Genomic DNA, 14,166 nt, shown 5'->3' on the forward strand with positions numbered 1-14,166 from the left:
CATTGATTTGTATGTGCTATGTACAAGCAGAGGTTTTTGCCCACTGTTGTAAGGTCTGCATTTTTGTTGTCCCTTTCTCAGTCTCGCTGTCTGTCTGGCTCAACTCACTAGACTGTGTGGTTTCTGCACCTGATGGGTAAGGTAGCATGTCCACGAGTGTACCGGTTGACAGGGTCTCTGCAAAAACCAGCTCGCAGATGTTGCGCTTGGTGGGGATGTGAAACACCAGCTGGGGGAAATCACGAGCCAGCCTCTTCCTCAACATATCCTGTCTGCAACAGAACAAAACTGACAATTAAGAGTCACAGGAGTATCATGAAAAGCAGAGAGTGGTGCAGGTGGTACAAGACATTACAGGCTAGAACCTATCTGCCATACAGCACATTTAACACCAAAGATGCCCAAGAAAGGCACACATCACGCACGCACACACACACTTCTCCTTGTTACCAACTGGTACATGTTTGTGCAAACAGCAAGAATTAAAAACAGTTTTTCAGGCCTGTCACACACATGTTGTGTAAAGCTGGACTTGCACATGACAAATAATAAGACGTGAGAGAAAAATGCATTGCAGTTACCTGTAGTTTGAAGCATCAAGACCTTCATTTGCTTTCCCCAGTTCAATGAAGGCCTTCCTCAGCTGGCCCATTCTCAGCACCTCTTGGTTGACAAGCAGCCTTTGGCGAATGATCCTTTCACAGAATATCTTATAGCTGACATCAAACGTGGGCTCATTCCTAGAACACATATGAATGAGAAGGAAATAAATGAATATGTGTTGTGATTGTGTGCATACAACAGAATGCAGATTGAATGTTTACTTATGCAATGTTAAGTTAGTAGCTCCTTGAAATGCAATATAATAAATAACTTACTGGTCTTTCTCTGGTTTTCAGGCCTCGTCAAAACCTGGTGTACTGATTATAACAGCCTTTGTGGTTCTGCAGCTCCAGAGCCACACAGTCTTTGTCTTTTATATGCAAAAGAATACTTTGGTCCTCCTTCAACTCGGCAGCTTTCTGCAATTGGCCTTAACAAAACAAAAAGGAGAGCTCAATGAGTTTGTTGACATATCTCACACATAATTGTACCTTTCAGTCACTCAACCACAGTGTGTGTGTGTGTGTTTACCTGCTGTTAATGTTTCAGCCTTTGACAGAGGATCCCTTTGTCGTTTGCCTGCTCGGTTGACGAACTTCTCCTTTTTTTGGTAAATGATGCCCAGGGCAGGAAGAACAGGCCAGAGCTGCGCTCGGCAGCCCTGACCTGCATCGCAGTTTCTTTGTTGGACTCGTGCCGCTAGAAGTCGATGGAATGGCCTCGTGGTCTTCCGTCGCTTCTTGTCTCTCACGTGCGAGACGTCTTTCCACCTTTGCCATGGACTTTTTGTCCGTAAATCTACGGTAGCACGTGTGATGAAAGCCAGCATCCTCGGGAATATTGTCAAACTCCACATCAACACAGTGTTTGAAGTTCTCAGCCACGTCCCGAGACTCACCGTCCAACCCGAGCCACGTTTGTAGGCTTGTCCTGTATGTATTCCATCGTGTAGTGGTGAAATAATGTACCTCCTCGTGCTTGACTGAAGTAATATGCATAAAACAATGTTTTTTGTGTGGATTTATTAATATATTCCGGTGTATTTTCTTCGTCTTCCGTACTGCTCGAGGACGCCATCTTGGCATTCTGTTGACAAAAAGCAGCTACCTCATTGGTGTAGACCGATCACGTGTCGAACCGTGCCACCACTGGCGACCAAGATCCTATTACGCTCTGAAGAAACTAGTTCGGCATAAAACATAGTCGCATCGAGAATCGACGGCAAATTCAGCGACAAACTTTTTTTTGGTAGGTTAGCACAACTCGTTCTTTTTTATGAGCTAACGATTGTGTAGATGCGCGACTGTGGAGCGGGATTCATTTTCTAAAGGACTTTTCGATGTTCACCTTGCGGCCTATCAGTCTTTAATGTGACTTCAGCTCCAGAAGCTGTGGTGAAAGGGTTAAACTGCATTGAGTGCAGCTGGTCCTTTAGTCTGAGTTGTTTCTGATGATCATCTTTTGAATCAACATTACAATTTAAAACACCATCAAGTCACTTCAAGGTCACACTGAGTTGTGGTGTTTCATAATCTATTGGGATCAGATTATAATCTGCATACAAACCAAAACAACACAAAGAGATGTGAGACATTGTTAGTGTGAGAACGTATTTAATTCAGCTTGTTAGAAACTGAACAATGAGACGGTTTAGTAGCTTTATATTAATAAAGTAATATGAACCAGGTTGTTTATATTAATAAAGTAATACTATGAACCAGGTGTTTATATTAATAAACTAATACTATGAACCAGGTTATTTATATTAAAGTAATACTATGAACCAGGTTGTTTATATTAATAAAGTAATTCTATGAACCAGGTGTTTATATTTATAAAGTAATTCTATGAACCAGTTTGTTTATATTAATAAAGTAATACTATGAACCAGGTTGTTTATATTAATAAAGTAATTCTATGAACCAGTTTGTTTATATTAATAAAGTAATACTATGAACCAGGTTGTTTATATTAATAAAGTAATACTATGAACCAGGTGTTTCATGTCATCTTGATGACAAAGTCTCTCAGATCTTTTTTGTAGTCCATCTCCTGAACGTTGTAGTTCCACCGTGCAGACTGACCTCACTAACATGCCGTCGCATCATAACTACGTAGTTTGGTGAGAGTGGAGTCTGATCCTCTTCCTAACTCCTCATGAACTCTCCTTCCCATCTCTCCTTGACCCGTGGCGTGTTCCCCAGAGGTCAGGAGAAGTTCGAAGCGACGTTAGGAGGTCACTATCTGACTGTTGGACTGTGACCTTCTGTGTCCGTCTCAGGAGAAATGCTGAGACTGTTGGTGAAGAGACTCCAGGCGGCTTCTGAACACACTCTGGGGCTGATTGACAGATTCACAGCAGATTATGAGGAGGAAGTTTCTCATTTGAGGGAAATGGAAAATGACGACACAAACTCCTGGAGGCCGTGTTCAACCCTCGAGTTCAGCTGCACAGATCAGGTTTGTCTTTTTCATTATTATCCCGTCTTAGGTACTCGTGTTGCGGGTTTACGTCGACACGGCGAGGAGATGTGTCGTAAATAATAATAAATGAGAGGGAGGAGGGCCCCTCCTGTGAGGAAAGCACGAGCAGATCCGAGGTCAGGACCACGTCACGGGATGTGGGTGCTGGAAGAGCCGGACTTGTTCTGGGAGAGCAGAGTGGTTTTGGGTTCTGACCTGTGCTGCCTGAGAAGGACTCTGTGATGCATCACATGAGCTTCTGTTTGACACGTGATCAGAGAATAAATCCTCCCGCTGGAAAGGAGAGAACGAGAGAAGGTCGTTGGCTGAATTATGACTTCAGACATCCAGTTGTGGAAATACGTTACAGTGTGGTGCATTGTTTTATAGTAATGTGCATTGTTTTATAGTAATGTACATTGTTTTATAGTAATGTTCATTGTTTTATAGTAATGTTCATTGTTTTATAGTAATGTTCATTGTTTTACAGTAATGTTCATTGTTTTACAGTAATGTACATTGTTTTATAGTAATGTTCATTGTTTTATAGTAATGTACATTGTTTTACAGTAATGTTCATTGTTTCATAGTAATGTACATTGTTTTACAGTAATGTTCATTGTTTTATAGTAATGTACATTGTTTTATATTAATGTACATTATTTTACAGTAATGTTCATTGTTTTATAATAATGTACATTGTTTTATAGTAATGTTCATTGTTTTATAGTAATGTACATTGTTTTATAGTAATATTCATTGTTTTACAGTAATGTTCATTGTTTTATAGTAATGTACATTGTTTCATAGTAATGTACATTGTTTTACAGTAATGTTCATTGTTTTATAGTAATGTACATTGTTTTATATTAATGTACATTATTTTACAGTAATGTTCATTGTTTTATAATAATGTACATTGTTTTATAGTAATGTTCATTGTTTTATAGTAATGTACATTGTTTTATATTAATGTTCATTGTTTTATAGTAATGTACATTGTTTTATAGTAATATTCATTGTTTTACAGTAATGTTCATTGTTTTACAGTAATGTACATTGTTTTATAGTAATATTCATTGTTTTACAGTAATGTTCAATGTTTTATAGTAATGTACATTGTTTTATAATAATGTACATTGTTTTATAGTAATGTTCATTGTTTTATAGTAATGTACATTGTTTTATATTAATGTTCATTGTTTTATAGTAATGTACATTGTTTATAGTAATATTCATTGTTTTACAGTAATGTTCATTGTTTTACAGTAATGTACATTGTTTTATAGTAATATTCATTGTTTTACAGTAATGTTCAATGTTTTATAGTAATGTACATTGTTTTATAATAATGTACATTGTTTTATAGTAATGTTCATTGTTTTATAGTAATGTACATTGTTTTATATTAATGTTCATTGTTTTATAGTAATGTACATTGTTTTATAGTAATATTCATTGTTTTACAGTAATGTTCATTGTTTTACAGTAATGTACATTGTTTTATAGTAATATTCATTGTTTTACAGTAATGTACATTGTTTTATAGTAATATTCATTGTTTTACAGTAATGTTCATTGTTTTATAGTAATGTTCATTGTTTTATAGTAATGTTCATTGTTTTATAGTAATGAAGGAGGTGAGAGTCAACCCTCTCCTGAAGAAACCCACCTCGACCCGTCTGAAGTCAGCAACTACAGACCGGTCTCTCTTCTTCCTTTTCTTTCCAAAACTCTGGAGCGAGCTTTCTTCAACCAAGTGTCCTCCTGTCTCCACGGCAACGACCTTCTTGACCCTCACCAGTCTGGATTCAAGGCCGCTCAACAGAGACTGGCCTCCTTGCTGTCTGAGCAGCTTCACTCTGCTAGAGCAGCCTCTCTCTCCTCTGTCCTTATCCTTCACTCTGCTAGAGCAGCCTCTCTCCTCTGTCCTTATCCTTCACTCTGCTAGAGCAGCCTCTCTCTCCTCTGTCCTTATCCTTCACACTGCTAGAGCAGCCTCTCTCCTCTGTCCTTATCCTTCACTCTGCTAGAGCAGCCTCTCTCTCCTCTGTCCTTATCCTTCACTCTGCTAGAGCAGCCTCTCTCTCTCTGTCCTTATCCTTCTAGACCTTTCTGCAGCATTTGACACCGTGAACCACCAGATCCTTATCTCTTCCCTTCAGGTCCTGGTATCTCAGGCTCTGCACTCTCCCTCTTCTCTTCCTACCTCACCACACTTACCGGGTACCTTGGAGAGGATCTGTGTCTGATCCTTGTCCTCTCACTACTGGGGTTCCTCAAGGCTCCGTCCTGGGTCCCCTCCTCTTCTCTCTGTACACTAATTCTCTGGGCTCTGTCATTGGCTTCTCCTACCATAGCCATGCTGATGACACCCAACTGATCCTCTCGTTCCCCCAATCTGAAACACAGGTAGCAGAATCTCTGCCTGTCTGACCGACATAAGATAAGATAAGATAAGATAAGATATTCCTTTATTAGTCCCTCAGTGGGGAAATTACATCTCTCAGTGGATGTCTGCACACCACCTGAAAATCAACCCTGACAAGACCGAGCTACTATTCCTTCCAGGGAAAGAGTCCCCACCCACGACCTGACTACCACCTTCACCAGCTCTGTGTTGGCCCCGCCCCCGACTGCCAGGAACCTCGGGGTGACACTCGACAGTCAACTCTCCCTGACGGCCAACATCACTGCGACAACGCGTTCCTGTAGGTCCATGCTGCACAACATCAGGAGAACACGGCCTCTTCTTACTCAGAAGGCGGCACAGGTTCTGGTCCAGGCTCTGGTCCAGGTTCTGGTCCAGGCTCTGGTCCAGGTTCTGGTCCAGGTTCTGGTCATTTCGCGCCTCGACTACTGCAACTCCCTCCTGGCAGCTCTACCTGCTAAGGCCATCCGACCTCTGCAGCTCATCCAGAATGCTCCTGCTGGTCTTCAGCCTGACTCCTCCCACACCACTCCACTCCTCCGCTCTCTTCATGGTTACCAGTGGAGCAGCATCCGCTTCACAACATTGGTTCTTGCGTACCGTGCTACGAACGGATCGGGCCCCGTCTACATCCTGGATGTGGTCACACCGTACACCTCGGCACAACAGCCAACCGACTTGTGACTCCTGCACCTCGAGCTCATCACTCTACATCCAGACTGTTTGCTGTCCTGGCTCCTCATTGGTGGAACGAGCTCCCCACTGACATCAGGACAGCAGGAAGTCTCTACACCTTCCGCCGGAAACTAAAAACACATCTTTTCCTACTAATATGTGGATTAAAACACAGATTAGCACTTCAGTGGCTCTTACTTCTGGTACTTTTGTACTTCGACTTTCTTGAAGAAATGTTACTTTCTGGATTCTTGTTCTGAGTTTGTCCTCTTGGTTGTGTGGTCCAGTGTGGTCCAGTGTGGTCCAGTGTCGGCGATGCAGAACATCAGGAAAGCCGCTGTATGCCGAGCTGTTCATAAAGTTTATTTAGCGCTTAAACTTCTGGATGTGTTCATTACGATCCCTGGCCCACACACACATTCACACACACATTCACACACATTCAAACTCCTGTTCTGTATGATCATCTCCACATACATGTTTGCACACATTTATATTATCTACTTGTTCTAGAAGAGTAGAGATGGTTATATGATGGGGTGACGAGGCACTTAAAATTAGCCGATATATTTAACACTTATGTTCACCAAAGCGTTGAGTAGTTTGATGTTTCCACGTTTGTGTGATTTCACAAGTATAGAGCAGAAATAGTGGTTATTTCTTCCTTTGAGTTTATTTGACTTTGTGCCGTTATAAAATCAATGTTTCTGTGATCGGCGCTTCCTCCTTTTGATGTCGGACGGGCAATCATCCTGGGGACTGGCTTCTGGTTAGAATTGAGACAGTTTGAGGGCGGATCAGCCTTTGAGACGCAGAGAGAGCCTGATGTCAATCATCTCGTTAAATTAAGCGGGAAAATAGGACATTTGATCGACTTTCTTGAGCCACGTACGAGAAATAGGGCCCCGCTGCTTACAAATGTTATTGTTTTGTATTTCTGTGTTTGTACATGAAGAGCAACAAATACACATTTAGTCAGTTATGAAAGTTGAAGTCACCGTTGTTCATAATGTGCTCCCTGCAGATGTCCAGCAGCTGGTTTGTATTAAACCAGATGTCCCCCCTGAGGACCAGGACCAAGAGGAGCTGGAGCCCCTTCAAATAAAAGAGGAGCCAGAGCCCCTCCTCATAAAAGAGGAGCCGGAGCCCCTCCTCATAAAAGAGGAGCTGCAGGATCTCTGGACCCGTCTAGAGGGAGATCAGCTCATTGTGCTGGAGGAGGCCGATATCACCAAGTTCTTATCCACTGCTGTTACTGTGAAGAGTGAAGATGACGAACCTCAGACCTCACGGCTTCATCAAAGCCAGACAGAGGACAACAAAGAGGCGGAGCCTCCCGCCTGCAGCTCAGCTACGACAATACAGACGGAAACTGATGGAGAGGACTGTGGGGGATCAGGACCAGACAGGAACCTAAATCCACATCGTCATTCACATCCAAATGCTGATGATGAAGAGGCTTCAGACTCTTCTGAGACTGAGGTCACTTGTGGTGATTGGCAAGAAGCTTTGTCAGATTCTGGACCTGACAGTGAAGACGGGGACAATGTCTGGAAGGAGCCCAGGGCACCTGAGTCTGCTGCACATGCCCTGAAATATAAGGAAGCTCTTGTAAGTCATGTGGGATGTAAAACTGGCAACAAATCCAATGAATCACCATCAAAAGAGCTCATGAGAGAGAAATCATTAAGGTGTGATGAGTGTGGGAAAAGATTTACACACCAGGGAAGTCTGAAGAGACACATGAGAGTCCACACAGGAGAGAAACCCTTCAGTTGTGATGTTTGTGGGAAAAGCTTTACAGAACAGGGACATCTGAAGACACACATGATAATCCACACAGGAGAGAAACCATTCAGTTGTGATGTTTGTGGGAAAAGATTAACACGACAGGCAGCTCTGAAGCTACACATGAGAGTCCACACAGGAGAGAAACCATTCAGTTGTGATGTTTGTGTAAAAACGTTTGTATCACAGCAAGGTCTGAAGAAACACATGAGAGTCCACACAGGAGAGAAACCATTCAGTTGTGATGTTTGTGTAAAAACGTTTGTATCACAGCAAGGTCTGAAGAAACACATGAGAGTCCACACAGGATAGAATGTGTTTCTTCCAATAGCGACAAATTAACTATGTGAGTTGTTCTCTTTCTGTTGTGTTTAATAAAAATAAGGTAACATTTTTTTAATTGTTTCCCATGTAATTTTTTTGTAAATGAGATGGAAGGCAAAGTGTTTTTTAATCATTTGATAAATCTTTATTAAAAACAATAACAACATACTGAGTGTTGTAGTATATTTTCATCTACTGTATAATATCAGTTTATATGAAACCTACAAGTCAGCGCTCAAGGTTCAAGAATCATATGACATGCCTCGAGTTGGGGTTCGAACCTACGAAGTCCAAACAACAACCTGGTGTGTAAACAAAAACCTGCCTGAGTGGCGATTCTGCCTATCTGTTGATTGGACCCCAAGGGCCGGATCAATGAGTGTCTCCTGACTGTTGGGTATATAATGAGAAGCTGAAGACATGAATGTTAGACTTTCTCAATTCGATGCCTGAAAGATCTCCAAGCGGCCTGCAGGCGTTTGTTCCCTGACCTGTACCTCTAAGAATAAACTCAACATTCTTGTGAAGTACGGTGTCTCTCGAGCGATCCTTTCTTCATCATCAATTCCATCATCATCCTCCGGCTGGCGAGAAGATACGACAGTGTCTTGGATGGAGGAAACTAAAAACAAACTAAAAACTGCACAAATACGTCTGTATTTAAAATGCATTTTCCCTGTAATTGTTTAAAGTCTACATAAAGAGACTTTTGCAAGTTAACGCTGTGTTACTGAAACTGTGTTCCACTTTCTCTTACAGATCCCATTGTTGTTTTGTTTTACACACATTTTGAAGACACTACAGGTGAAGAGGGTAAACATGTTTTTATCCATATGTCACCATGAAACTTCTCCAGTTGGTTACTGACATTAAGACCATAGTTTTAATCAATTGTTCAAAAGTCAAAAGTTTTCTGAAGTGTTATGTTTAAATATGCAACTGAGGTGTTAACGAATGCTAACTGTTGGTACTAAAGGAGAAATCTACAGACCCAAATAGACAAAGGCTGGCCAATGCTGCTGCATGCATGTGATTCTGTGAAAGAATGCCCGATGCTCCTGCAATATATGCAAATAAGGCAGATATACTGCAATGGAGTTAATGGATGCTGGGAGAGCCTACCAGGAACTATATTAACAAAATGACCTGAATTATTGTTACTATTTTAAAGGTGTTTAAGTGTGTTGATGAATCTTTTGTAGACAAACACACTCGTGGTTGTAAACATCAACAAGTGATATCAAACTCTCTCATTTCTCTGTGACAAACATGTTTTAGAGGAAAGTTTAAAGCACAGAGACTGACTGGCAAATGTTCTCTGGTCTCAACATGAACTCTGGACTTTGTGGTGTTTCAGGAGGAAAACTGACTCAGTTATTCTCTCATTAGTTTCATATTTTATACATTAGCTTCGTATGAAACCCTGAAAATAAGACAAGAAGAAAGTACTTTGTTAATTCTTGAATCAAGAAATTCTTTATCCATCATGTGAACCTGTTAAACCAGTTTGACCAGAATCTCAGTTATGTAAAAGAATAATGAAAGATTTACTGATTGATTATAATACAACACAGTACATCATTTAACATTGATTTGGAAAACAACAACATTTAGTCTCACAAATGTATTAATAGAATAATTTGCATGAAGTTCTAAGAACAAAATATCTCCGATAAAGAAGCTCTGGTGCTTTCTCTCTTTAAGACCCATGCAGAGGAAGATAAACTTAAGTTAAAGAATACATCAATAACAATATTCATCAAACATTTAGAGCTCAGAGCATTTTACATTTCCCTGCAGATAAATATGAGTTCAGGTAAACAAAGATCATCATGAGCAGTGAGAGCCTCCATGACTCAACACACACAGGAAGGAGCGCCACCTACAGGAACTCAGACACCTACACAACAACAAGGAGAAGATGGACAAGTCCCGCCCACAAGGTTTGATTGACAGGTGAAGAAAAGTCTGCTCAGCGACGATGATGGAAACAAAATAAGTTTAAGACTTAAAACACCGACTTTAACCAGATGTCCCTGAACTCACTTCTGTCTATTTGAGTTTACTGAACTCAACAGTGACTCCAGAAGAAAAATAATCAAACCCAAGTCCAGCATAGAGAGTCTGAGTGAATGTGGTCTGGACTCTGTGGAGGAGAGTCATGGTGTCAGAGACGCTGTAGAAGGACAGAATACCTGCTCTGTGATCCAGGTACACTCCTAATCTGGAGGACTGAGGACCAGAGATGGGAGTTTGGACTTTGTTGTGAATAAATATTAAACTGTTATTGACACAATCTAACGCCCAATATTTATTATTGAATCCAAAGAGACATTCATCCCCGATCCCTGTTCTGATGATATTCTTGTATGAGACGGCTACATCAACTCTTCCTCCTCTCCGCTCCACCTCCCAGTAACAACGTCCAGTCAGACTCTCTTAACAGGAAGTCAGCAACCAGCCAGACTCAGTTGGTAAGTGTGGGCGTGTCCACGTTGGTTGTTGCTTGTTCACAACGCCTCGGCGATGACGTCATCACGTCTCCTGGTTTCACAGCGTCTCCTCTCAATGACTGCGGCTCATTGCGGCTCACTCCTTTGTTTGTCTCAGCAGATGTTTTGATGTAAATATTACAGATGTTTGGTCACACGGTAGAAGTCATCACGTTATTCTATAAGTTCACGAAAGTTATTCAACAGATCAGGGCCGGCGATTGCTCTCGGCGAACTAGGCGACTGCCTAGGGCAGACATGGGCAAACTACGCCCCGCGGGCCATATCCGGCCCGTTAGGCTATTTAATCCGGCCCGCCGAACTTGTCCAAATCGCAACTTTGTTTACTTCCGGTGTGTGTTGGCGCGGAAAGTACTCGTCACACGAAACCCTTCACCATGATTTGTCAATCCGTTTGTCTGTCAACATTTTGAAAAAACAACCAATGAACACTCAGTAAATCACAAAACCCGCCCACCACACAGGTGAGGCTCATTTTAAACAACCGCGGTGATTTTGGCGAGCAGCGCGAAGCCTCTGGAGGAGGAGAAGCTGTGGTGCCACGAGGAGGAACACGCAGCCACAAGAGGTCCACTTGGGCCCGGGTAAGGTCTTTACTCAACGTTACGTGTTCCGTCACGGTGTCCGTTACATGTGCGCGGTGCTGACTAGTATTGTATTTTACAGAGAGGATTCACCAGCGCCTGCAGCTCAACCTGCCCGGCCAGCAGAGAGGTCTCGTGACACGATGTGAAGCCATCTTGAAAATAGTCTGTGCCAATAGTTGTGTTCTATTTTCTATTTCTCAACATGTATATAATGTAGTTTGATTTATTTATTTATGTACAATACATATTTATTTGAAGAAAAAAAATGTAATGGTCATTTTCTATTTGCACATACCCCATGAAGATTTATCTGCAATATGAAGTCATTTCTCAATTTCATCTTTATCATTTTGGTTAATGTGTGACGGACCACATCATTTTTACTCAAAAAACGATAAGAACAAATTTAGTTTTCCACATTTATATACAGGTATCTAGCATTGTATTCAGATATTTCACTGCTTTTGTGAACCTATGACCTTTGGTAAACCAATTTCAAACACCAAAACAGTTCGTCCACATGAGTAAAGGTGTGTTTTCAGAAGAGATATGAAGAATTTTCAGCTTTAGGGCCATATTTTCTCTTTCCACTTGAACCTGAGGACAATTGTGCCTCATTATATAGAGAGCTGAGACAATCCGTCCATTATTTTGCGGGGTTTAAAACAATTAGAAATTATTGAGCTTGATTATTTCGTTGGGTAATAATATGTTTTGAATGTTGAAATTGCTTCCATTGATCTTTTTCCAGTGAATGTCGATTTCTTTAACTTTGCACCTTCAATTGAAATGTATAAAAATCAGACGCAATCTCCAGGTTTAATAAATTACATTGCGTGTCCAAATGCTCCTGGCCCGGCCCCTCTGTCACATTTTAGAACCGATTGTGGCCCGCAAGTCAAAAAGTTTGCCCACCCCTGGCCTAGGGCGACAAATGTGTTGGGGCGCCCTCGAGTGTCGCCCTCAGACCTACTTCCCATTAATCATAGTTAGAATAACAAGCATATTAAAACATGTTTATTAATCATGATCATCCTGGGGCGCCCCTTCATGCCACGTTTACTGGTCAACCTGATTTTCAGATTGAATTGATGGTTATTGTCGATATTTTCCTAATTTGGAGCAGTTGCGTTACGTTATGTTACGTTAGTTACGTGAAAGGTCTAAATTGCTTCAGTTTGAAGTAATATCTGGTGGCGTAGCGCATAGACCGCGTGACCTTTAGTGCAGTCTCATTTTGCGTGAAAGAGATCGAACCCAGGTCGGTGCGATCTTTTTATTTTTTCTAAAATGTATTTCTTCATCCGTGGCTGTGATGCGCTGCTCACTTATACAACCGGAATCGCCGAAATGGATATGAACGGTGGCTTGAAGATCTCCAGCGATATGTTTGTGAATGTGTGAATCTGATGCGAGACAGAGCCCGCTGCAGATGTTACCTACAGCGCAGAAACCAGTAGGTTTGAAAACCAGTTGGTTTGTGTCGTTACTGCTCCCGCCGATCTTAAAGTCAGTTTTGAAGACGTTTGATGAAAAAAGAGGTTCGAGGGACAACAGCACTTGACAAGAATATTGAGTTCATTCTCAACAAGCACAGGTCAGGAACAGGCGCCTGCAGGCCACCTGGAGATCCTTCAGGAACCGAATTGAGAAAGTCTATCTAACATAGAATAGAATATAGAATAGAATATACACTTTTATTAATCCCCAAGGGGAAATTAGTTCTCTGCATTTAACCCATCCTTAGTTATTAAGGAGCAGTGGGCTGCGGTGAAGCGCCCGGGAAGCAACTGGGGTTCAATGCCTTGCTCAAGGACACTTCGACTTGCAACTAATGGGGAGAGCGGGGATCGAACCCACAACCCTGCGGTTGCAGGACGGCCCTCTTACCCCACTGAGCTAAAGCCGCCCCTCAAATACATACATTTTAACATACATTTTATACACAACCAAATAGGAGGAGTTTATTATCCCCGGCCTTCGTGGACCAATCACCTTCATGCAAAATTACCTAATTCAGGAACTGATCTATAGGTTGAACCTAAAGACACGTGGAACCTCTGAGTTCAAACTGAACTGTGGCCTCCGTGACCCAGTTAAAGACAGAATCACGTAATATTCTAGAAATGATCTACTAACGTCGCTGCGCCCAGGCCTGTTACATATGTTCTTCTCTACTCCCGGAGATGTGGTCTTCCAAAGTCGAGGCATGTCATATAGATTCTTAAACCTTTGAGCTCTGACTTTGCATGTTTCGTATAAACTGATATTACAGGGTAGGTGACAATATACTACAGTTTGAAAACCAGTAGGGTGTAACACCGGCATGACGACAATGGAAATTCTGAATTACTTAAAGTACAAGAAACTTGAAGAAGTTTTTCCAAATATGTGGGTGTCCCTCAGCATTGCTGTCACACTACCTGTGACAATAGCTTCTGCTGGAAGAAGCTTCTCTATATTAAAATGACTGAAGACCTACCTGAGGTCAACGATGAGTCAGGAACGCCTCACTGGGCTGACTAGCATCAACCAAGAGGTCTCAAGTAAAATATTATTTGATACCATCAACGAATATGCCACCAGGAAGTCCAGACGAGTCAAATTTTAATGCTGTGTCAATTTTGAAGGTGAATAGAAATACCAGAAACAACTGTTCATCTTCTATTATTTGAGATGGGGATATAAGTACTAAGAACTTCAATGTTTTAATGTTGTATTGGTACGTACCGTATCCAAAAAAGCACTTTTGTTTGTAGAGGGTATAGTTAGGGTATAGAGG

General features: G+C 41.5%; 1 protein-coding gene across 1 annotated transcript in view; it reads left to right on the plus strand.

The window, feature by feature from the left end:
• Positions 1-3,011: 3,011 nt before the first annotated feature.
• Positions 3,012-14,166, plus strand: part of LOC130198364 (zinc finger protein 502-like) — a gene marked incomplete at its 5' end in the record, with an annotated part of 18,269 nt that continues 7,114 nt past the window's right edge. The window contains one exon of the mRNA XM_056421517.1: positions 3,012-3,063. Coding sequence (XP_056277492.1) covers positions 3,012-3,063 — 52 coding nt within the window. The remainder of the gene's footprint in view (positions 3,064-14,166) is intronic.

The sequence above is a fragment of the Pseudoliparis swirei genome, chromosome 8, assembly GCF_029220125.1.
Source record: "Pseudoliparis swirei isolate HS2019 ecotype Mariana Trench chromosome 8, NWPU_hadal_v1, whole genome shotgun sequence".
NCBI lineage: Eukaryota > Metazoa > Chordata > Actinopteri > Perciformes > Liparidae > Pseudoliparis > Pseudoliparis swirei.